Source organism: Pinus tabuliformis, chromosome 6, assembly GCF_031772625.1.
Source record: "Pinus tabuliformis cultivar Carrire ecotype Pingquan chromosome 6, CPIR1, whole genome shotgun sequence".
NCBI classification, from domain to species: domain Eukaryota; kingdom Viridiplantae; phylum Streptophyta; class Pinopsida; order Pinales; family Pinaceae; genus Pinus; species Pinus tabuliformis.
Genome location: NC_142292.1, coordinates 347108021 through 347134769, shown reverse-complemented (window position 1 = coordinate 347134769; position 26749 = coordinate 347108021). Strand labels below are relative to the sequence as shown.

At 39.8% G+C, this 26749-nt stretch overlaps 1 protein-coding gene across 1 annotated transcript in view; it reads right to left on the bottom strand.

Annotated features, from left to right (window-relative positions):
• Positions 1-26749, bottom strand: part of LOC149258727 (beta-adaptin-like protein A) — a 312511-nt gene that overhangs the window by 168326 nt on the left and 117436 nt on the right. The window contains exon 4 of the mRNA XM_089416040.1: positions 23558-23756. Within this exon, the coding sequence (XP_089272166.1) occupies positions 23558-23756 (199 nt within the window). The remainder of the gene's footprint in view (positions 1-23557; positions 23757-26749) is intronic.

Sequence of the window (26749 nt, the reverse complement as noted above, 5' to 3'; positions counted from 1 at the left end):
CTTTCGCTTATTTGTGTATAAATGGTTTGGATTCATATGGATGCACAAGAATACATATGTTTTTCTTTAAAATTTGAATCTTTTATGCGTTTTCGGTCGACCAGTTTTTTAGTCCAATTTTTTTGCCAGTTCTCGATCTAGAGGGTTTTCTGGTTCAATTTCAATAACATTGTCTTGATGGTAGCTTAGGGTGAGATGAGAATCTCCCCTTCCACATGATCGTTTGTCCCTAAATGAATCACTGCAACAATTTTGTGATAGCCAACCTATACCTACAAGTTAGTTTATTGCGCATAAATTATAGGCTAAAGCTACGAAAAGAAAGTATAGAAGAATCAATCCAATACAAAGGAGAGAGTATTTTGCAAAATAGGTTCCTATCACATAACGTAAAATGATCTCATAGTCAATGATTTCACTAGAGGGGAGGCTAGCCTTTTATAAAACTTTTTCTAATGTCTAGATAACGACTAGCTAACAACTAGTTTGACTCCCTCTAGAAAATAATATTTACTAGTCATCCACATGTTGGAGACTTAGTAATTTGTTACAGTGTTCCACGGGGACGCGTACCCCACGATCGGGTGCACGCACACCTCACACCCCATGCACCCGGGACGGGGGGACGTCTGGGGAAACGTTTCCCCACGTCCCCCTTTTAGGGAGACGTGGGGAGACGCAAAGGGGGACGTTTCCCCAGTGTGGGGGACGTGACTCCCCAAAAGGGGGACGCCTGGGCGTCCCCCCTCAAAATGGGCTATGCGTCCCCCTTAAATTTGCTTGTAAACAATGATTTATGACAGGGGAAACCTAGTATTTGATCATATTGCCTTACTAATGCTATGCAATTCATGGTAATGTTAAATTCTTAAAGTAAAAGTGACATTCTCCTTTATCTTTCATTTTCATCCTTTTACTTAAATTTTTAAATTACTATGAAATGACTCAGGATGTTTGAGACTAGTTCCGACCTCATTGGATTTCATATGCAAAAAGTATAATTTTAGATCTCACTCAAAATCCAGCAAACTTAACAGTTTTTCAAGAATTCAGGATTCGATAGATTGCAATGTTTCCATTGCATTTTGTCATGTACAAGGGTATGGAATTAGTATTTAATCAAGAGCACCAAGCCCTCTGTGTACTTTAGAGTGAATTTTAGACTCATCACTCCACTGTTTTTGAGTTTAGTTATATCAATTTACTATTCCAGTCCTTAGATTTCAGTATCTATTATAGTCTATTTTGCTTAGTACTAAATAGATTCTAGAATGATGAATGATGAATTTTAATTTTAAATCAATTTAGAATCTAGAATGATGAATGATGAATTTAATTTTTAAATCAATGTAGATTCTAGAATGGTGAATATTGAATGATAAATATGTATCAGAGTATTTCATTATTAAATCTCGTGGTCTACGGATGAATGATTTACGTATTAGTAAGGATGATGAGTATGGATCAATGTATTTCATTACTTAATTCAATTATGCATGTATCATTGTATTTATGCTTTCATTATTGAATATGAATATGAATTTGAAATATATATATATATTAAAAAAATTATATACCCTGATGTCCCCCCGTCCCCCCTAAATTTCCCTAAAATTTGAGGGTACTCCCACACGTCCCCCTTGTGCGTCTCCCCGCACCCGCGTCTCCCCGTCCCAGCGTCTTGGTGGAACATTGACTTTTTAATAAAATATTACATTAAATTCATGATTTTTGCCACTAAGGGGTTACATTAAATTCATGATTTTTGCCACTAAGGGGTTAAATAATAAATTAACTCTCACAGCCCCAGGAAGCCCAGTGTCAACAAGATGAAGAATAGTAGCCTTTAGTGTTTCAACATTCCACTAGATGACCTCCAACAGCTATCTCACCCTTTGACTTGACTTTTCCATGCATAGTAACTTGAACTCGACAACCCTTTTCTAGATCTCCAACTCCTTGATGAATTTGGCAATTCTACCACCTGGTGTTTGCTATAACTCGAATTGATTTCATCTGGGTCTTGCTTTGTTTGACCATAGTCTGCACTACATTGCCACTACAGCATTGCTTGTCATGTCATCATTGTTGGAAAATGTGACTAGTTTCGGTCTTCATAATTGTCATTATACTCATGTCATTATATATATCTTATGTTACAAGAAAAAGAAGAAAGAAAGTTATTATTTTAAGCATGGGTTACGTGCTCCATTTTTTTGGTTCAACTAGGTCAAGCATGTTCTTCATGCTTCTAGGGTTTGTCAAGTCAAAAGAATATTTTTCTTGAGTCAAGAGAGGCTTTAATATTTGTATAAGACCCTATTGAGCAAGTTGTAACATATAAAAGATATTATTTTGAGTCTAGAAAGTCCATATGAATCTCCAAGCACAAGTCGGCCTTGCCAAAAGAAGTTGGCCCAATTTGAAGCTATTCGACCTCATGAGAAGACTATATATAAGAACTCAACCTCATTTGAAACACACTTTTGCAGTTCGATCTCAAGCAAGAAGAGAAAGACTAGAAGAAGAGAGCATCCCAAGGAGAAATCGAAATTTGATTTTTGTGACCATCTTTCTCTCACACATGCAAAGGATCTAGGGTTTTTGTTGTTGCTACAAGGCCGAAATTGCAGATCTAATTGCAGGTCTAAAACTTTGCAAGAAGGTCAAGACTTGAAGCCAAAAGTCTAGAGGAAAAGGAGCAAGCTAAAGCAAAGGAAGGAGACCTATATTTGATCTCTTCTACCCACACATGTGTTAGGGTTTCTACAACTATTGTAGGACCGAAAGTTGCAGGATGAGATTGCAGATCCGAGCTAGGGGCCGAAGTTGAGACTTGAAGCAGGTTGAAGGGAATTTGACCCTTGTTGACTTGGTTGATCTTTAACCTATTTGGAGAAGATTCTTGGAGGGATGACTTGGTGCTTGGAGGAGGACTTGGTCTAGGGTTTTGGGTCTTGGTTTTCTCATTTGATCAAATTCTATAAGAAGAGAAGAAGTTCTTTTGGGTTTTCCCCTTGGAGGGGTTTTACCCTAGCTTGGAGCCTAATTCTTGTGTCTATTGTCTCTATTGTTTTTTCTCTTGATAATTGTTTGATGAAAAGAATCTAACAAAGAACATAAGAAGATAGCATAAGTTCACAAGCTTTTATCAAGGATAAGGAGAAAAAGTTTAAATAGTTGCCCTACTACATGCTCCAACAATCATCCCCTGTGTTGGATCTCTAATGCCCTTAAGAATTTAGAGAAACTGAGACATGGCTTTAGTTCCTCTTGTTCCTCTTGTTCTATCAAAATTTTCCCCTATTATGCCACCTGGAAACCTATCATGCCATATCATCACGCCCAAGTGGATGATCTCTAACACCCCTGAGTATTTGGAAAATCTGAAACATGGGTTATGTTCCTCTTAAAGAATTGATAATTTTGGATGTAATAAATGTCCAAAATTATGCAATGCTCTAGTTGTTCTGCCCCTGGAAAGTTGTGTGCCCTTATTGACTAACTTCGACCACCCATAACTTGAATGCCTCGTCCAAATGGAAAAGCTCCATGTGGCATGTTGTCCTCTCACTGAGCTCTACAATCTAGAACCCTGTTGACTTTTTGACTTCTGGGAACACTTTGCATTCTGAAGCATGAACCACTTTGGGAAGTGTGAAAAATTAAAATGCCATTGACTATGAGACTGCCATATTTGAGAAACATTTGAGGGCTACAATATCAAATCTTGGGCCACCTACAAACTTTATAGACTCTTAAACATGTGGAAAGACATAAGTGCACCCAAAATGGGCTAGATTGGCCCCTACACTGGTAATTATCCCTACAAAAGTTGGGCTCCTCAAAAACCATGAGTTCACATATAAGCTCACCTAAGGACCTCCGATCCTATCTAGGACAAAAGGAACCTGAAATGAACTCAAAGGCACTCGCCATGGTCCATTTTACCGCTCAATCTAGCTGGGGTCCTAAGAGGGGTTGCAAATGGGAAACTACTAGACCAAGTGGCAACAATGGGACAAGGACCCACTGTCACCTCAGTTGATGTCCCCTGCTCTTTTACGGACTTTCACCAATGGGACGAGTCCCGATATATGGGAAATCACTATGAATGATAAGTCAATGATGAGATTGATAGTGATTCCAAGAGCCCATTCAGAGGAGAGACTCAAATGATAGGGTTTTCTTGCCTTAGAAGCAAGGTGTTTGGCTCTCCAAGAAAGGCTCAAAGGAGGCCTAGACCTAGGAATTGGATATATTTTCTTGATAAGGGATGCCTTAGACCTAAGATTCCTAAGGGAAGAAGGTTTCAAGGTGACCATTGTGAAATAATGAATGAAGGTATGGGACCACAAAGAAGCCCAAGTGGACCCAAGCAAAGTCTAGGGTTTCGAGTGAAACTTCAAACAAAAGGTCTAGACCAAGCAAAGGGGAGAAGAAGGGATGAAAACAAATGAACTTCCTTTGAGTTTTTCTAGCAAAATAGATCACTTTGAAGGCCACTAACCAAGAAGGACCAAGGGCTTAAACGATCTCGGAGTTAGGGCTTTGTGTATCTCACAAACTAACCGTAAGATTGACTTGAAACTTGGAGGGAAAGTGGAGGACACCCTAGCGCAACTCATCACCAACTCGCTGGGCAAACCAACGACTAGATTGGAAATCGTTGAAAGCCCTAGATAAGTCGTCTAGGGTTAGGGCAGAAAAACTAAAGAAAGGAGGTCAAAGTATGGTGATCACCAAGGATTTGTAGACCAGTGCCTTGCCAGTTGAGGAGAATGGAGTCAAAGTGATTTTAATTAGGGTTTTTTGCCTTATCAAGGAGCCCTTTTGCAACTTCGCATGCCCTAGAAAGGCATCAACAAGGATTTATAATTCGATTTGCCAAGAACTAGAGTTTCAAGGTGCAAAGAGCCAACCCACCCCTAGGAATGTTTCAATCTTCTTGTCAAAAATGAATAATATATGCAATGAGCCAAGATTACCAAGTGTTTAAAGATTTCGCATCACAACTAGGGCACAAAATAACCATAGCAATAGTGTTTCATACATTATACAATAAACATGTAAAATTCTACATAAAAGAAAGCACTTACATGACATGAAGGTTATATCCATCCATTGTACTTGCAAGTGCCAAGAATGAAGCTCCAAGACAAATAACAAATATCCAAACATCAAAATGCATCAACTGACCTCCAATGCGTCCATCAAAAGGTAGTGTGAAATTCGCAAGAGGAGAGAGATACAAAATCCAAGTGATGATGAGGAATAGAATGATCCTCTCATCAATATATATGATCCTCTAAGGGTTCGATTTGCCTAATTAGGCCTAAAGATGCCCCTAATAATAAAATAATGTGCAAAATAACATTCCTTAGTGACAAGCCCACCAAGATAGCTCCATAACATGAAAAATAAGCCTCTCAAGAGGGCCAAAATGATAGATAAATAGCTAGGAGGGCCATTGGAAGGCCTAGTGGAGTCCAATATGTGCCAAAATGAGTGGAGGGCTCCAAATATAGTGATAAAGGGAGTGGCCCCTTAATCTCCAAGCAAATGACATGTGGTGCTCCCAAGTGGTTGTGGGGCACAAAAACATCCTCATGGGTCTCCAAGTATATCGATCAAGCCTGTATCACATCTAAAAGGGTTGGAACAATGATGCAAGCCCCCCTTTGTCTCCTATGGTGAGACACATCCCCATCTGGGTCCTGGATCAACTGCCAAGTATGTGGTGCAAGTGTTGAATTTTCTAAGTCTATCTATTAGAAAATTAATCTGTATTCTGCTGGTTTATTTCTTCTACTTGTAAATTCTGAATAAGTTATTTAAAACATTTAAATACCGAAATAAACACAATACAATCACAACATCTACAGATCAACAGCCAAAAGAAAACAAGCACACAAGTGACATCGTTATTTTTGGACAAATGTCCCCGGAAAAACCCAATGCCGGAAAACCGGTGTAGCTATTCTAAGGGTTATATTATTATGCAGTATTTCTTAGTACAATTGGGTACCTAACCGGCTCACCCGACAGAGAAAAATTCACGGTAGCAATACCTCTGTTATGAAACCAGCTGACAAAAAGTTAGAAAAGATAGATCAATGCCTTAGAATTCAGCCTCTTCGAGGGGGCAACCTCCTTTACATTACACAAATGAACAATTCTTGGATGATTCAAATGACAAAACTTCCTTTCTATATATAGGAGTCCAAGGGGTCACAATATAACCAAGCCGACCTAACAATAAGAATATAAAGGCACAAAAATAACAATAGAGCGATTATATGGGGCACAATAATAACAATATGGGGACAATAGGGGCACAACAATAACAATAAGGGATACAACGACAATAGTAATGGGGGAATCACTAGTATTATAGGGACCTAACATGCCCCTCCTTCAAAAAAGTGTTTTCCTCAACGCTTGAGTAGTTCTGGTTGCTTCTGTATAAAATTCTCATCCTCCCATGTGGAATCTTCAACGGGTAAGTTCTTCCACTTGAGGAGATACTCTGAAATTGATCGATTTCATAACTGTCGAGTTCTTGTTTCTTTGACTGCTTCAAGTTCCAATATGATTTTTCCTTCCTCATCAAGTTCTGGCAATATTGTTTGCACTAGAAGCTTGTCACCTATAACCTTCTTTAAGCATGAAACATGGAAAACTGGGTGCACTCGAGAAGTTGTAGGAAGCTCCAATTTGTATGCCATAGTACCTATCTTTTGCAACACCTTGTATGGACCATAATACTTTGGTGATAATTTATTATCCTTCTTAGCTTGCTTGAGGGACATTTGTTTATATGGTTGTAGCCGTAGGAATACCCAATCACCTACATTAAAACTTCTTTTGTTGCGATGTTGATCTGCCTACTGTTTAATTCTATTTTGCGCCAAGGTGAGGTTATCCTTTAAGAGTTGGAGAACTTGTTGTTGATGCTCGATGTGATCTTCCACTGCTTGAACCTTAGAATTTTCTCTTCTATATGATGTGATTGATGGTGGATGATATCCATAAAGTGCCATAAATGGGATCATTTTTGTTGCAGTATGGAAGGAAGTGTTATACCACCATTTAGCCAGAGGCAACCATTTGACCCATTATGTATGTTTATCAGATACAACGCAACGAAGATATCCTTCCAAACATTTGTTCACTATCTCAGTTTGCCCATCAGATTGAGGATGATAAGATGAGCTATGAGCTAACTGAGTACCAAGACAAGAAAATAATTTTGTCCAAAAATTTCTAGTGAAAATGGGATCTCTGTCACTTACAATAATCGTTGGGTTTCCATGTAGCTTTTGAATTGTTTCCATATGGCATAAATGCAGTAGAAATTGTTCTCGCTTTAAATGGATGATATAATGCACAAAAGTGTGCATACTTGGTAAGTCTATCAACTACCACCATGATAACACTCTTTCCTTCGAACTTGGGTAAACCTGTGATAAAATCCATTGAAACCTCCTCCCAACGTTGGCTTGAAATGGATAAAGGTTGTAATAGTCCTGGGATCTTAATTGTTTCAACTTTATTTTGTTGGCAAACCAAACATTCCGCCACAAACTTTTGAATATTCGATTTAAGGCCATCCCAAAAAAAATCCTTCTTAACCGTGTGGTAGGTTTTTAGAAATCCTGAGTGCCCTCCTAAGGGAGAGGTGTGCAATTCCCTAAGAATCTTTTCTTTGAGTTGGGAATTCTTACATAGGTATAACCGATCCTTGTACCATAACGAATCATTTTTCCAGCTAAATGTATCAGATGTACTGGGATCTTGTTGTATCTTTTGAATGAGTGCCCACACTTCCTCGTCATTCTTCCATTCATCCCTTGCTTCGTTTATCCAATCTGGTTGGATAATAGAAATGACGCAAATAAATGCTTCCACATCCTCATCCTTTCTTGAGAGTGCATCTGCCACAACATTTTGCTTCCCTTTCTTGTAGATGATTTCAAAGTCATAACCCAACATCTTTGTGACCCATTTTTGCTGCTCTTCTGAAGATAATCTTTGTTCTAAAAAGTATTTAAGACTATCATGATTTGTTTTTACCTTGAAGTGTCTTCCCATTAGGTAGGGTCGTCATTTCTTAAGTGCATGTAGTATTGCCAACATTTCCTTCACATAAATAGCTTTGTGTAAATACTTTCCTTTGATTGGACAACTTTCGAAAGCAATGGATCTTTCTTCTTGCATTAAAACAGCACCAATTCCATTTCCTCAGGCATCACATTCCACAATAAAGGTTTTTGTGAAGTCTGGTGTAGCTAAGACTGGTGCTTGGCACAATGCCTCTTTAAGATGTTCAAACGTCGTCGTTGCTTCTAGAGTCCGTGAATCTTTCTTCATTAATGTTGTTAGAGGTGCTGCTATTCTCCCATAATTCTTAACAAACTTGCGATAATACCCTGTCAACCCAAGAAATCCTCGTAGATGCTTTATGGATGTGGGGATTTTCCATTCCTTAATGGTTTTAATTTTGCTAGGTTCTACCTTAACACCTTCATGAGATACAATATGACCCAGATATTCCACCTCTTGTACTCCAAAGAAACATTTGGAGATTTTTGCATATAATTGTTTCCCCTCCAATAGTTTGAGCACCATGTCAACATGTTGGACATGATCCTTCCAAGACTTGTTGTAGATTAGTATATCATCAAAAAATACTAACACAAATTTTCTAAGGGTTTGAAAATGGAATTCATCAAACCTTGAAATGTAGAAGGTGCATTAGTAAGGCCAAAAGGCATGACCAAAAATTCATAATGACCCTCATGAGTTCTAAATGTTGCTTTTGGAATGTCTTCAGTCTTCATTTTGATTTGATGATATCCTGAACGAAGATCCAACTTGGTGAAGTAAATTGATCCATGCAATTCATCCAATAATTCATCAATGACAGGAATGGGAAATTTATCTTTAATAGTGAACTTGTTGAGCTCCCTATAATCTGGACACATGCGCCATGATCCATCCTTCTTGTGAACCAATACTACTGGAGCAGAGAAAGAACTTTGACTAGGTTGAATTGTACCAGCCTCTAGCATTTCTGCAACCATACGTTCAATTTCACTCTTTTGGACATAGGGATATCTGTAAGGCCTGATGTTTGGAGGAACACTTCCTGGAATCAAATTAATAGCATGATCATGATCACAAATAGGTGGGAAGCCTTTGGGAGTCTCAAATACCTTGGAATGATTGTCCAAGACTTTTTAGAGATCTGGAGAAATGGATGATTTCGATGGGAACCTCTAGTGAGCATAATTGTGCACTTACGCCTTGTTGTTCTTTCTTTAGAAGCTTTTTCATTCCGTTAGAATTGATTATCTTTCCCGGTTTCCCTGCGATACCCCTTAATTCAACTTCTTTTCCTTCTGAAGAGAATTTCAAGAAAAATTCTTGAAAATTAAAAGCTATTGTACCCAAGGATTGTAGCCATTGGACTCCTAGTACAACATCAGCACCACCCATTGGAATGGAAAGCATTGGGCTATTCAATACATATTCTCCAATGGATAGCTTGATATTATGGCACTTTCCTGAGCAATTTATGGTTCCTCCACTTGCAACCATCACTTAACACTCTAGTGTTGGATATAGGAAGCAATTCAATTCCTTGGCTATCTTACAATGAATAAAATTATGGGTACTTCCTGAATCAATCAACACTATTACCTTTTTCTTCTTGATATGCCCTTCTATCTTGATAGTTTGAGGGGTGGTAATTCCAGCCAATGCATTACAAGATATGGTCGGATTCATTTCTTCTTTTTTCTAGGGTTTGTTCCTAGTGTATATCCTCTTCTTTTGACGTTTCTTGTTCCTTTTTTTCCTCCTCTTCACAATCTACATAAAATAATGTCTTCTCGGCACACTTATGACCTTTAGTGTATTTGCTATCACAATTGTAACAAAGCCCTTTTGCTCTATTTTCTTCCAATTGTTGTGGTGTCAACCTTGTAGGTTGTGGATGGCTAGGGGCAGCAACACTTCTATCTTTATGATTGTGAGTGGTAGGCTTCCTTGTTGCCATAATTTTGCTTTCCATTTTTCTTGCCAACCTGAATGCCTTCTCCAATGAATCTAGTTCCCAAAGGCGAACCTCATGTTGGATGTTATCTTTTAAAGTCCCTATGAACACATCAATCCTATGCTCCTCTGGAATATCTTTTACCCTTATATTCAATTTTTGGAAGTCCTCAATATGCTCCATCATTGAACCCTTTTGTTTGAGATTTATCAATTGGCTAAAAAAAATGTTGCTTTTTGTATCCTCATAATGTGCTATCATTTCATCCGTAAAAATAGCCCAAGTGACAATTTGTTTACGAGAGCAAAGCCATCGATACCATACAAACTGATTTGGTTCCAAATATAAAGTTGCAATGCGTACCTTTTGTGTGTTTTGCACATTATGGAGATCGAAAAATTGCTCCATCTATAGTATCCATGTTCCGGGATCCTTGCCATCAAACTTCCTCATATTGATCTTTGGAACATGGTGGTTCTTCGATCCAACGTTAGAGTCTATGAAATCATGATTAACATTTATTTTGTTCTCATCATGAGTTTCCTTTACTACCCTTTCGCCATTAGTAAGCATTTCTTGTAGAAACTGTCAAATCTGTCTTCAAATCTTCCATGCCTTTCTTTAAATCATCCATCTTAGCTTCCACGACGTCCATCTTAGCTTCCACGTCGTCCATCTTAGCTTCTGAAACTTTGTAGCGAAAGAGGTATAGCGAAAATTCCACGATGACCTGTTTTAGATGAAATTTTGGAGCTTGCAAAAACCCTAACTTCCTCAGATCATATCTCCGAAAATATAGCGAGACAAAATCTGAAATTCGAACCCGAGGTTCAGCGAGATTTAGTCTCAAATGGGTTTTTTTTAGCTTCTGAAACGTCGCAAAAAAAACGTTATAGCGAAAATTCCACGATGACCTGTTTGGAGCAGCGAAACCCTAGAATCCAAAGCTCTAATACCAAATGTTATGAAACCAGCTCACAAAAAGATAGAAAAGATAGATCAACGCCTTAGAATTCAGCCTCTTCGAGGGGGGCAACCTCCTTTACATTACACAAATGAACAATTCTTGGATGATTCAAATGACAAAACCTCATTTCTATATATAGGACTGTAAGGGGTCACAATATAACCAAACCGACCTAACAATAATAATATAAAGGCACAAAAATAACAATAGAGGGATTCTATGGGGCACAATAATAACAATATGGGGACAATAGGGGCACAACAATAACAATAAGGGATACAACGACAATAGTAATGGGGGAATCACTAGTATTATAGGGACCTAACAACCTCTATATTCGGAAACAGGTATTCAGAAAACCTGTCCCACGAAAACCCTCTACAGCAAAACTGAAGCTCAGTGTTGGCCCTTCTGGCCTCTGCGTCAGCCTCCTGCTAACCTACGTCAACCCTAGGACCCTCTACGTCAGCCCTCTGAGGCACTGCGCAGCCTCTGGGACCTTTTGAGGCACTACGCAGCCTCTGGGACCCTCTGCGTCACTCCAGCAACCTCTGCGTGGATGACGCAGTCCCTCTGGCCTCTGTGCTATCTCTGCTGGGCTCTGCATAGCCTAGACTGGTTGTTTCTCTCTCTCTCTCTCTGCTTCTGCGCTGGTCTACCAGCATTGTCTTTGCCTCTCTGCCTCGTACTCACTGCCCCTCGCTACTGATCATTGATTCAACTTTGCTTACCAACCTCGCTCTAGAGAAATGAATCACTGATCACTCTGGTGTATTCTCCAACTGACCCTCAAGCCTCCTCTTATACTTTTCTCATTGGTCCACTAACAGCCGAGATTAAATCTCTAATCAAAGGCTAAGATTAGATTTGGCTTGATTCATGACTTTTGGAACCTTCTAACCCGGTTTTATATTAATACCCATTAATATTTTATTTTTTATTAAAAATATTAATTATTTTAATATCTCCCAAACCGGTTAGAATCTGCCCAAACCATTTCTGGATCTTGGGGATATCATGTGCTTTAGTCTCTCCACCAATTTTCATGGCTAGAGCACATCCGATGCTACCCCAAATCAACACTCCCTCTTAGTAAGGACTGCGCTCTAGTAATACTCCACACTGAGCATCACACTGATTATCCGGCACCGGTACCTATGCTGATGCTAGGCCTCCCCGCCCAACATCCTTTGCACTGCTACCCATGGCCCTGCCACTACCACTGCTGCATCCCTACAACAGCTCCCTCTGCATCCGTGTTGCTTCTAGTACATTCTCCCAACACTGCATCTGCACTGCATCCCCCCTCTCATCATGTTGCATCGTGCTACTGCACTGCAACTCAGTTACTGAGAAGTAACTGATCCACCCAACTTCTGACATCCCTGTCAGGCTAGAAGCACTCCCGATGCTGAAGCTCTCGCTGTCGCTAACAAGTTCTCCCTCTACTGACCTTTGCGCTGCTGCAACAACTCCCTACATCTCGCACAGTTGCAAACCTCTATGTGTCGTCCTACACCGTTGCAACACTCCCATGCCTCTCGCACTATTGCAGCCTGCTAGCCTCGCGCTGCCCGACGACTCCTACACTGTAGCACTCTCTGCCTTTTCATCTGCATCCGTCTCTACCAACATCCACCAGTCCTACTACTCCTTTTCGGGGCTCCCGTAGCCAGGTATAATCCAAGATGTTGGGTACCTCAAGGATCCTGCCCCTCATCACCTATAGTCTACTGACTACAACTGGATGTCTCCCCACTTCTTCTCAAGTGGCACATGAGCACTCATGGCACAATCGCCATCCTCCTCGACTTCTTTCTCCGCCCTCACTAGCACTGCCTTCGAGTCAGAAGCCTCTCCCTTACTCTTCTTCCTCAAACACTAGTTTGCATAGTGACCCAGTTCCCCACAATGGAAGCACTTGACCTTGGAGAGGTCCTTCTTCTTCTTCTTTTCCTACTTTCCCGCAGATTCTAGAGCCGCATCCTCTTCATCTTCCTTCTTGATCCTGACCCCTTTTCCACTACTTCCCACCTTGGTTAGCTGTCTGATCTCTTCTTGATGAAGAGTCGCCCACAGTTCTTCCCAATCCGGAAGACTCATCCTGCCCAATATGCTTTGGACAAATGTCTCCCAATCCTCGGAGACTGCATTGAGTGTGGTCCTTACCATCAACTCTCGATCACGAATCTCCTTCAACCGACCGAGGAAGACATCTATCTGCTCTCCCTTCTGCATCTAGTATGACCTTAATTGATTCTCCAAGAGCATCTTCCTCTACACGGAAGTATGCTAGTACAATGTCTTCAAAGTGTCCCATATCTCCTTTGTCGTTTCCTTCTCGGCAATATGTGATACCACATGATCCTTGACCCCATCAAGGATGATGCACTTTGCTTTAGCCATTGCCTCCTCGTACCTTTCATTAGTTACCGGGTCAACTAGGATAGCCATCACTCTCAAGGCGAAGCCCTTGATACGATGTTTGTCTAGAATGGACAAGATCCTGGCCTTCCAGACCACGAACTTGGACGCTCCATCCAGCCTATCCTGATCTCTCAGCCCATTCACAACCATCTCGCTGCTCTTCTGTCGACTCCTCTGAGTCTCTCTACTTCTCGCTTGGAAGTTCTCGGTTCGACTCCCGCTGAGTCTCTCTACTTCCCGTATGGAAGTTCTCGGTTCGACTCCTCCAAGTCTCTATACTTCCCATCTAGAAATTCTCTTCTGAACTCCCTCTGAGTCCCGATTTCCCTCCTAGAAATCCTTTTGCCAACTGTCAAGTTGCTCCTCTCCGATCGTCTGTGCAACTGCAACACTAATCTGGATTCCTTGGCTAGAAATCCGCCTCGACAGCAACTCCCTCTACCTTGGTCTTGCCCTGTTAGGTATTGTTCTAACCACAGTACCCCACCAACTTTGCTCCTGCAAACTGCCCATAGCTTCCTTCACCCCAGCAACAGAAGGATTGAGCCTCTTGGCTTTGCGCAATCCCTGCACCGGCAAACCAGCTCGCTCAGTGAACTATGTCAGACCTCCTGGCCTCTACGTGGCTCTGTATGAGCCTGATTCTGCCTTCCTCAACCTCTGCGTTGGCCTCTCTCTGGCCCAGACTGATGACGCAGTCCCTCTGCGTCACTCCTTCCTCCCTCTCCGGCAAAACTGAAGGTCAGCATTGGCCCTTCTGGCCTCTGCGTCAACCTCCTACTGACTTGCATCAACCCTAGGACCCTCTGCGTCACCCCTCTGAGGCACTGTGCAGCCTCTGCGACCCTCTGCGTCAGCCCTTTGAGGCACTGTGCAGCCTCTGGGACCCTCTGCGTCACTCCAGCAACCTCTGCGTGGATGACGCAGTCCCTCTGGCCTTTACGCTGTCTCTGTTGGGCTCTGCGTAGCCTGAACTAGTTGCTGCTCTCGCTCTCTCTGCTTCTGCGCTGGTCTCCCAGTATTGTCTTTGCCTCTCTACCTCGTACTCACTGCCCCTCGTTGTTGATCACTGATTCAACTTTGCTTAGCAACCTCGTTGTAGCAAAATAAATGACTGATCACTCTGGTGTATTCTCCAACTGACCCTCAAGCCTCCTCTTATACTTTTCTCGTTGGTCCATCAACGGCCAAGATTAAATCTCTAATCAACGGCTAAGATTAGATTTGGCATGATCCATGAATTTTGGAACCTTCTTACCCGATTTTATATTAATACCCATTAATATTTTATTTTTCCTAAGTTTAGCTTAAGAACTCCATTAAAAATATTAATTATTTTAATATCTCCCAAACCGGTTAGAATCTGCACAAACCATTTCTGGGTCTTGGAGATATCATGTGCTTTAGCCTCTCCACCAATTTTCATGGCTAGAGCACATCTGATGCTACCCCAAATCAACAGCAAGTGTGTAGTCGATTGGTCAAGGTGGTCCAGGTGCATCATCATCATCAAATAGGTGGAACATGAGCGAGCAATGTGCTGTATCTGTTTCTCGAAGGCAGTTCTTGGTTGCGAAATTGCGTAGAGAAACCAACTTGACCAAACTTTAGGTTCAAGCTAGCCCTCGAACCATAAGGGGCTCCCTCAAGTGTTACAAGGCTTTTTTTAATGTTGTTCATTGTCATTGGACAGCAGCCTATGAAGCACAACGACCAGATCTAGGATTTGTATAAGTGGTTGCGGATGAGTATCCAATCTCTGCTCAGAAATAAAGCACTCTCTTGCTGAAACTTCATCAAAGTGCCAACATCCAGCTTTGACAGAATAACATAACTTTAGAGAAATCGGTAGAGGAATAGACGAGAATATATGATAATTAGACATTCATACTGAATACTTAATCAACCAGATATAATAGATGCGTGTAGAAGTATTCTACTGCACAAATATGCATTCCAGAGATGACATAAGGCAACAATTAAATGATGCAAAGGAACTGTTTTAAACAGACTGTTCAATTAGCTAGTCTCCATAATGATGATAACTTTGCAGTGGGTTGTCAGGGAGGTTGATACTCAAACCTAGCCTTGCCCTAGCTCCTATGTTACCTTGAGCATATGCAGAAATAGATTATGAAATCACTGGGAAAGACATACATGAGAAACAAATTTTGTCATGAAACTAAAGCCAGAATACTTCAATTGAAAATTCTGCAATGGAAGTCTTTACAAAAATGGCAGGGTTTCCCTTTTACAATGAAAATCAAATAATATATAGAGCATTACATCAAGCTAATTATGTCTAGCTTTTATGGAATAAAACTCTGAACAATATACTAAAAATAAAAACAATCTCAGCAAGAGAAAGATGAACCACTCTTCCTACCTACATGTCGCCATGGGGTATCACAAGGGAAGGCTAAACCACTCACCCTGTACACAAAAAATCACTAGGGGAAGGCTGGAACACTCACCTTATGATTGTGCCTCAGCGGAAGAAGGATGAACCACTCATCCTACATGGAAAACCACTAGGGGAAGGCTGAACCACTCACCCTATGGTCGCTCATTGCTCCAAGAAGTACCCCAAGCCCCTGGAGCCCCCAGAGCTCAATATCCATATCATACAGGACCCTCGGAAGAGGTTCTCTCCACGACTCCAAGTCGTTCTCGGAAAGTCAAGAATTTGACCTTTCCCAGGGGCTTTGACAGAATGTCGGTGACCTGCTCATCAGTCCCAATGTGATGGAGCCTTATTGCTCCTCGTTGTACCATATCCCGGATAAAGTGGTACCTGATGTCGATGTGCTTGGAGCAATCATGAAATACAGGATTCTCTGATAATCAGATCCCATTTTGGTTGTCGCAGAGGATCACGGTGGTATGTTGAGAATGCAACAAGATGATGGAGCTTAGTGGAAAGAAGTCGCCTTCACTAAGTGGGCCCGCAGGCTATTTTTGGCGCAAACTCTATTTTTAGACTATCTATTTTTAGACATATGGATCATGGTCTATAAGATGCAGGATGCTATTTGTGGATGATTGGTCATGTTGGTAAAAATAGATGGACTTCTATTTTTAGACATATGGGCGGTTTCTATTTTTAGATTGCCAGGCTAAAAATAGAACAATCGAATATTATTAGCTCATAACAATATTTGGACTATAAACTTTATCTTATCCTCTTGGAGCACTTCAGTTTGAGCTACAGATGTGGCACATGCAGCTGTCAGAAGGAAATACGCTTTTCTTGTGGGTCAGTTGAGTTATTGCATGCAGGACTTCAGTTAGAACTCATGTGGTTGAGTTTGGTGGAGTTGATTGTGGAGTTGATGGAGTTGTGTTCAGTTTGACTTGGTTGAACTAGTTGTATTTAGTTTAACTGCAAATACACTAGTGATGAGTGATGTGAATTAATTGTTAAATTAATTCACTAATTATTAACTCATAAAGGAATTAAAGAATACATCAGTTAACTCAGTGCATGGACAGTTCAGTGGAGACAGGTGTTAGAGGTTGAGATTGCTATCAGTTGTGACTATAGTTGTGCATGAGATCTTGCACAATCAGTGGGATTGAGTAATGCCATTGAGGATTGCGTGGTTCAGCCAAGGAAATATGAGTTTGCTTCAGCCATTCATCATTATTCTCTTGCAGGATTGCGCAGTGGAGGCAGGCAAACAGTGGAGGAGATTTGAGGCATCAGATCTGAGCTAGTTTGTGTGTAACAGGTGGAGATAGTACTGAGTACTTGTGAGGAGTATTGTACTATGTATTGTTACATGTTCTTCAACCTGCATACATGAGATTCCCGGTCATGAACCTCAAACCCCTCAGGTTGTTCCACATCGACTTCCTCTTTGATCAAACCATGCAAGAAAGAGGTCTTGACATCCAGCTGATGTAGGTTCCATCCTTGCGAGGCAACAAGGGCTATGATCGAGCGGATGGTGGTGTATTAGGCAACAAGTGCAAATATCTCATCGTAATCTACACCTTCCTTTTGAGAGAAGCCTCAAGCAACAAAGAGAGCCTTGAACTTTTATGTACTTCCATCAGCGCCATGCTTGATTTTGTAGAGCCACTTAGAGGTGACAACCGATTTGTCCTGGGGTCTAGGGACCACATCCCATACATCATTCTTCATAATAGACTCGTACTCTTCATTCATAGCATCCTTCCAAACTTGTTGCTTCACGGCTTCTTCAAATGATGAAGGTTCATTTTGAATAATAGTGCTCATGGCAGTCAAGTATCCTTGATACCTGTTCGGCTTCTTGCTCTCAGGGAAAGTCCCTCTCGGTGCAATATGTCTCTCGGCATCTTCGAGAGTCTCCCTAAGCCATGAGGGCCTCCTCTTGGAGGAGGAGGGCTCTTGGAGAGGAGGATCATTAGGATCCATATGTTCATCAACATTCAGCATCGTTTTGTCCTCTTTTTCACCCTGTCTTCCGGTGTTTGCTTCTTTGTCCTTCCTTGGGATAGGAAGGTTGTCGATCTTGCTAAGAGCCATATCTTTGTCAAAGTTGACATCATGACTTATCTCAACTTCCCTTTGACCAGCCACATAAATTCTATAGCCCTTAGAATTTTCGCTATAGCCCACAAAGATTCCTTTCTTCCCAAATACACCCAATTTGTTCCTTTTCTCTTTCAGCGCATGAAAATATACAAGACTTCCAAAAATTCTAAAATGAGAGACATCGAGTTTCTTACCAATAGACATTTCTTTGGGAGTCTTGGAGTCCAATGCTTGATGAGGGCATCGGTTTTGAACATACACGGCAGTATTCGCAGCTTCGGCCCATAGAAACTTCGAAAGCCTTTGATCATGAAGCATGGCATGAACAGCTTCCATAATAGTACGATTCTTCCTTTCAGCCACACCATTATGCTCGGGAGTGTATGGCATTGTGGTCTCCCTCTTAATGCCAGCTTCTTTGCAATAGTCATGGAATTCATTTGATTCATACTCGGTCCCATTATCAGTCCTCAATATCATGATTCTCTTCTCGGATTGATTTTCGATCATGGCTTTGAAGTAACGGAACCAAGTGAACACTTCATCCTTCTTTTTCAAGAAGTAGATCCAAGTCTTGCGAGAATAGTCATCCGTAAAAGTGAGATAATATAAGTATCCTCCCAAAGAGTTTACGGGCATCATACCAGATATGTCGGAGCAGATCAACTGTAATATATCGGTGGTCTTGCTATTACTTGAGGGGAATGGTCCCCTTGTAAGTTTTCCCTCGGCACATGCCGGACATATACCTTCATGCTCTACCTTGAACTCGGGCATACCTGTCACCATCTATCTCACATCGGGAAGAGCCTTATAATGAAGATAGGCAAACCTCCGGTGCCATAGTTCGGATTGTAGAGATGTGTCACAAGACATGGCTCCCAATGGACTTCCTCCAACTTGATTTGTTGAATTTGTGCCTGGAGTGATTGTGATCATCATCATGTGATGAGTCCCTTCTATTTGGACACTCCCTCGCATAGTGGCCAAACTTATTGCAAACAAAACACCTGCCCTTCCTTCCACCCTTAGATCCGCGCTTTCCATTGAGATGACCTTTAGACCCTACATTATTTCTCCTTTTGGAATGAGCAGAGAAAGCAGTGGGGTTGCCTCTAATAGAAGGTATTTCTTGCTCCACCATTCTTGTCTCTTCTTGAATGCATCTCGACGTCAATTCTTCAAATCCCGGAATTCAATCATTATTGAGAATAGTGGTTCTAAATATATACCACTCGAGTGGGAGTCCTCCAAGGGTAGTGATAGTAAGTTTCCGATCAGGAATGACCTCTCCAATCAATAGAAGATCATTCTTGATCTCAGTGATCCTTAAGAAGTAGGATTGAATATCCTCGTCCTTGCCCTTCTTAATATCCTTCAATTTATTTTTGAGAAATAAAATTTGATTTGCATTAATGAAATCGATGCACCCATCTATTCTCTGCATTAGTGGACCCCATTATGCATTGAGGATGAAGGATAACATAAGTCATTGATGAGTCACCAAATACAAATATCAGGGGTCATACTTAAAAAGCGAGCAACCAAAAGCCCATCCCCAATCTACCCAAAAAGACACAAGAATCCCAATATTCATTTTGTACATCTCGGACTTCCAAATAACTCTCCTGAACTCCAAAGTAGAAGGATGGTCAAGGGCAATCAACCCATACTCCTTAGCAAGAGAGTGCTAGTCCTTCCAACCATGAGAGGAAGGATCCCAAATATCTCACGAAAAGAAGTGCCTTTCTTGCTCAATCTGTGAGCCTAAAAACACATCATCTCCCCAACACAAGACCCCTTAATGTGTCAACTCCAATGGTATGACTAGCTATATCCCACCCCATCCTATTAGTTTCTCTAACAAGTTGGAAGAAGAACAACATCACATAACCCAAAACTCCCTCTAATCCGACTAGTATGTTGCAATTGCCATCTAGTGCTAAAACAAAATTTTCCAAGAAGAGGAACCCTCTAAACATCACACCACCTCATTGCCAACAAGATATTGCCATAAGTCACGACATCAATCAAATAAAGGCCCCCCTTGTCCTTAGCCATAGTACAAATATCCCAAGGCACCAAACAAAGATACTTCTGGCCACCATACTTAAGCTACAAATATAATAAAATGTCTAGCAAGTATATACCATTCTAGATAGATGAGTCATAGTGCCTAATATGAGGGCATGCAACATGACAATATAGAAAGAGCAAGAAAGGAAAGACGCAAGGGGGCTTACAACATCTTAATCAACTTACTCGACAACTTACACAACCATGGTTTTGAACAATGCCATACGATGCAACGAGGGGCCATCAAAACCTAGTTTTAAAAAATGCAATAAATTAGGATATTTAGAAGCATAATACCTAACCCTAGGGCCCTACTAATGCCATTTAATGATACCCTCCCCCTTTCATTTTACTCATCCTAGTAATTAATGGTTGAGAATGTACTTTTGCTTATAGTTTTAACATTACCATTAATTGTTTTAAGATGTTTGAGAGTGTTTCTAACCTCATTGTATTTAATATGGAGATGCTAAAATTTTAGATTATATTCAAAATACAGTAGACTTGATAGCTTTCAAGATTTCGGGATTGGCAGGATTGCAATGTTTCCATTGGATTCCACCATGTATGCAAGTATTGAATTGGCATTTAATCAAGAGCACCAAGCCCTCTATATACATCAATGTTGGTGGCATTCATTGTTAAACTCCTTTGGCGTGACCTTAGTAAAAATGTACCCTTCCCTTTCTATCTCTTTTTAATGCTTAGAGGGTGATATTGATGATGAGGATCCCAAATTCCAATATAGACAGGATTTTGACGATATGTAGTTATTTGTTGTAGCATGATTTTTTTGGACTCTAGAGGCCATTTAGAGCCTCTTTGTTGTTGTATTTTTGGTTCAAAGATGGATTGCATTCAGCGCTATTTTGGTTATATGCACCCTTACTTCATATATACATGAGAAACTTTAAATATTTGTGTGTAATGGTTTGGACTCATATAAATGCACATGAATATATAAATGGTTTTTTTTCAAAAAATTGAATATTTTGTGTAATTTTGGTCAATCATTTTTTTGGTCTAATTTTTTTCCGATTCTGGTCCAGTTCACATTTTTGGGGTCAATCGTTTCGATTATTGGTCCAGTTCTTATAACACTGCTATCCACTAAATCCATACTATCTAGAAGTGGCTTCACAGATGATAAATGCTTCCAGTGTGATAAACTTGAGATAGTTGAGCTGCGAGCACATTTTTGGGAGTGCCCTTTCGCCAAACAGTCTTGGAAGACAATTCAAAATAAATTCCTACATCTTTTGCTGGGAGACATTCATTGGTGTGTTGTGCTGTCCAGTGACTCCAGTTCCCTTGTCTCGAGTCATTTTAGTGACCTATGGCATTCCACTCGCATCTCAGAACTGTACTCACTTTGGAAGATCTACTATAAGTATGTTTTTGAAGTGTCAGTTGGTTTTATTCATTGCCTTTCAAAGGGTAGTATTTAACAAGGTATCTTTCCAAACTAGTGCCAAAGGGTTTATGTTGTTGATTAATGATGCTGAAAATGTTTGTGCAAGGTCTTAGACTCTTACTCTCGGCTCATTATAGCCCTGACCACAATTAGGTAGAGGAGTCCCTTGTTTTTATACTCTTTTGCTATATTATAAGTACTTATCAAAAAAATAAAAGCTTTTTTTCAACCTCAGAGCCCCTAGCCTCTCGTGTTGTGCAAAAATGGAAATCAATCTCTATCCAAGGAAACACGAGCTAAACCCATATCAACTTGGAGAAAATTAGTCAATGTTTGGATACCAACTAAACCCTGTTTGAATAGATTTCTATGTTGACAACATCCACTAGAGGGATAGTCGGAAGTTTTTGAGCTGTTAGAGCCTTTGACTTGGATGAAAGATTCCTGCTTATAGAACCCATTTTCGCACTGAAATCCTTCTATTCGTCTTTGGCAGTAAACACTTAGACTGAAGGGCAGTTAGCTCCTTTCAGTTGTTCTTTGAGTTCAAAAAGGGCAGATCCTAACTTAAGCTAAGCTAATGCATTCCACACAAATTTTATACTGAACTCCACTAATGCTTTCCAAATAAGACCATACCCTTGACCTGGCCTAATGGGTTACTACAAAACATTCAACCATAGACAGTCAAATACCTTGTCTTTATCAGCTCTCCTTATATGGGAACAACAGCCTTTTTTAATTAGCAACAAATAGATGCCAAGAATCAAGTCTATGTTCTTCCAACCATCCTACGCATGGGACAAGAATCCGATTTGGATATTCCCATGCTAAAATGGTAAAATACCACTAACATATGAATGGACATCTAAGAGAAAACTCGGATCTTTCATCCAGTTTAGAAAGTTCATCGATTGGTTCTGGCTTCCATCCATAATAGACTAGCATGCATATAGAGGGAAACAAGTCCTAGAACTTCTAAAAGACAAAGCCCTAAACCAACAGAACATCAACAAATAAGATGAATTTTCTACTGTAAACAAATGAGAATATGATATTAAACACCAATATATATATAATGGCAGGTCTTTGGCTTTAAATGCCCACTGAAAAGGCTTTAACTTTAGAAGCCTCCTCAATATTATCAATTTGAAAAACCCTGAATGACATTGCAGTTCCAAGGGATGAATATAAAATTTGATATTTTATTAATTATGGAATACACCATCACTGGTTGTAGAATAGGATTCACAAGCTAAGTCTGTATTTGAAGTATATCTTGGAGTGTTATTACTGACAGTGTTAGTCATATGCAAGACAAAGATGTCTTATCCACTCCTTTACCATATCATGCACATAAACATTAGTAGGAAAAAATACAGTAGCCTTGAACCAAGGACCAGAACATAATCCTTTGTGATATTCATATGAAGCATTGATTGTTGCAATTACAGATAGATTATAGAGATAGTGACACCATGAGTCTTCTAACAAAATTACAAAAATGGACTCCAGCTCATATTTTTCCTATGAGGCATTGATTTTGGCAATGGCAGATATATTATGGAGGTAGAAACACCATGACTCTTCAAGCAAAAATATGGAAAATGGACTCAATTTTGTTCCCATTAATGAATATCTGGCCTTATGGAAACAGCCACTTCCATTTTCATTTCTCTAAACTAAGAACAAACAGTTTCAAATGATACAAAGCATATGACCTCAATCGAACATTCTGAAAATGGTCACATCCCTGCTTTTACTGAGCTAGCCTCCAGTACTCAATACAAATTTGAATCAAAAATCATTCATGCACATCAAAATTGTAAAAAGGGTAATGCGAGATCTTTACTGACATTAATGAAACAGCATTCACAATAGAGTCAAATATAAAAGTTCATGAAATTGATCTCAAGGAAAACAAACTTTACAATGTTCACAAATTGAAAAAGTGCACCCCGTCTTTTTGTAACTCAACGCAAGAAGAACAAAAAGTGGGATGTTAATAACATTAATGGGGTTTTTATAAGACTTTTTATATTGCAGAAGAAACATTGAGCTTGTTGGCATTAAAATGCTATCAAAAGTTACCTGCTGGTGCACATCAGCCATGGAAATTGTTAAGTGAAGAAACAAATTGATTGTAGCTAACACTACAGCACTATTTGCATGTTGTAGCCTATCCTCAAGCAGATTCATAATGTCAAAAATCTCACTGCTTTCAGAAGGGATATACTTCACAACTAAGTCCAGTATGAGACATTGAGCCCACTCACTGAACTCCCTGATCCTGCAATATAATCAAAGGGAATCATTAATTTTGGCAGCAATACTACCTATATTGAAAATGTGTGTGCACCACAAGTTCCTAAAAGAATGTAAATGTCAAAATATAAATAATGCTCATAATACCATGTACTTATCAAGGATTTTCAGCAGATGATTTGGAGTTTACCAAGAATCACAACATAAATTCCTTTGATGAAGCAAAAATAAATTATAAGATCCATTGCCCACAGGATTGATTACGCTGTTTACTGGACATGATCATTAGAATAAACATAAACATAAACATAACCCATGCAACAAAATAAGAAAGATTATTTGTTCTATACCTCTTCTTTTCCTGGCGTGTAAACTAGTAGAGCTTTTATGTTTCTTGTTTAGGGTCTCAGACTCGATTTGACTATTAACATATAAATTCCTTTTATTTTTTGAATCGGAGCATTTCATAATAAATCATTACAAGGTTACAAACACAGATTTTATCTCTTTCATTCAATTTGAAATCATGTCCTCAAAAATACATGTTCCCACAATTTAACTGCAATCTGATGGATTCAGATCCAGCTATCAGGAGCAACACTACCTCAAATGTTTCTCTTCACCTAGAGACCATTTTTCTACCCATTGTACTATTTTAGATCATATTTTTTAAAACTGGTCTGGTTCAAACCAGAACTGGTCAAAGTTTCAAACCAACTGGTTGGATAGGGCAAGGGATCAAAATGGCCACCAACCCAGACTAGTGGACCAATTTGTAGTGGTTTGGTACCAAACCAGTCTGAACCGGCCAATTTCATCCTAAAGCAAACCGGTCAAAACCGGCCAGTCCTATCCTAAACCGGTCATGCCATAAAACCCTAAACAAAAGCCATAACTCCTAAACCTTAGCAATTCTGGCAAATAATGGTAATGTTAAACTCTGAAAGTTAAAGGATTAAAAAGAAAGATAATTTCGAGTGGGGTGTGAAATTTTTCTTTCTCCATAGAAGTTTGATAAGGTTGGAACCACTCTCAAACATCCTGACACAATTAATGGTAATGTTACCAAACCAAAATCAATGGTTGGGCATGTTAAGCTTTTTCTACTGTACTATAGGGTTAAGAAATCTGAGGAGTTTGAAGACTGAGTTAGATTATGTTTATTTAGCTCCTATTGATGATCCCATTTCTAGTAATAATGATGGATTTGATGAGTGATCATGTTAATCTCTGATTTGTTAATATTAGGCCATTGGCCTAGTAGCTTGTAGCATGGTGTTTGGACTCTAGAGACTCATTGATTGTGTATTTTGTTGCTGATATGTATTGCACTTTGCTCCACTTTGATATATTCACCATTAAATGGTATATAGATGAGCAAACTTTGCATATTTTGTCTCTAATGGTTTGGAATCATGGTTTGGAATTTTAAAAAATAAAAAACTTATTATGTTATGTACCTTTTTAAAAATTGGTTCATTGACTCCAGTTCAATTTGAGTCAATCCGGTTCCAGTGGAAAGCTCGGTTTGATAGGTGGTTAATTTGAAAACTAGTTCCAAGTTTTAAAACTATGTTTTAGATATAATTTTAGGAGCAATCCTAACTCATTAATTACATTGATTTTTCTAGACACACTAGTTTTTATAGCATATATTTTCATGAGATCTAGAAAGAAAGAGACTCTCTAAATAGATCTTTGGTTGCTACTCTGGAACTGGGAGGTACTCTAACAAGTGGGAGGCTACTACTCTAGATTCATGTAGAGTTGATCCCTCTAACACTTTGGGGATGTGTGTACTGATGTACAGTTTGACACCTCTGAACCGGTCTCAATGATATCGGTTAGTCTCCTTGAGGGGGAGGCTTAAGAGAGACCCAAGGTCTCACCATTATATTGTCTAGTGCACTTTGGAACTTTGCTCATCGCTTGTTGCTCCAATCTAATGAATCAACATGAAAATATGAGGTGATCATCTTGGTCATCCCAATGCGAGGCATGGCATGTAGGAACTGAGATTTGTGGTCGAATATCTCCTTGATTAAGAGGGTTAGGCATCTTTGGTCTTGGTACCAAAAGAAAGTAGAGAGGGAGACCCCTGAGTCCCCACAAAGGTAGTGATAGCGTCCTCTAATCTCATAGTATAGGGAAAACCTAAAAATGAGGTGCATCTCTAACTCCAACTCTTGTAGGTGGAACTTTGGTACATCCTATCATGTCATGGTATATGGTGGTCCATCTCCATCCACAGTAGATGAGAACCAACCCAAAGTTGCCCCAAACAAGTCTTAAGGGAACGAATCCAAAGCCTATGCGTATAAGGTGGGCTAACAATAATGCCATCTTGCGACTCCAAAAAGTGCTCTAGGTAGAAGTACACATCTATAAATATCCTCTTTGATAGCCTAATTTAGTACCTATCTAGTCAGTAAGAGATGGCTCGACGCATCAAGGGAGAACTTGAATGGGGGAAAAGAATATCTAGATTCTAACACTAAACAAAAAGTAGAAAGAAAAACCCTGCTTCTAGTGATCTACACCCTACTTAGACTTAATCAACTCATGTGCCTATTTATATAACTAGAAAAAACAAACTGGAAATAAAAAAATATTGTAGAAGATACTGAGCTGAAATTGGAACTTGCTAAGTTTGGAATGGCAGTAAATTGAGGTTCTTTGAAGGTGGTAAAATTGGAGACACATTGACATTTGTGCATGCATGCCCTTAAAAACCAACTAAACTATAAACTCAATCAAAACGAAAACTTGCTAAACTTGGAATAGCAACAAAATGAGTTTATCTGGAAGTAGTGAAATTGGAGACATTACATTTGCACATGCTAAGGGCATACATGCACACTCTCCTATACTACAAAATTGTTCCTTCCCCACACCACATTATGCACAAGAACCTATGCAAACTATTGTGGCATGGACATGGAGTGGTATCTGCTAGCTAAGTGCACCAAGGTGGTGTGGAGAAGACTATCAAAGCTAAAGAAGGTAAAAATCTAATGC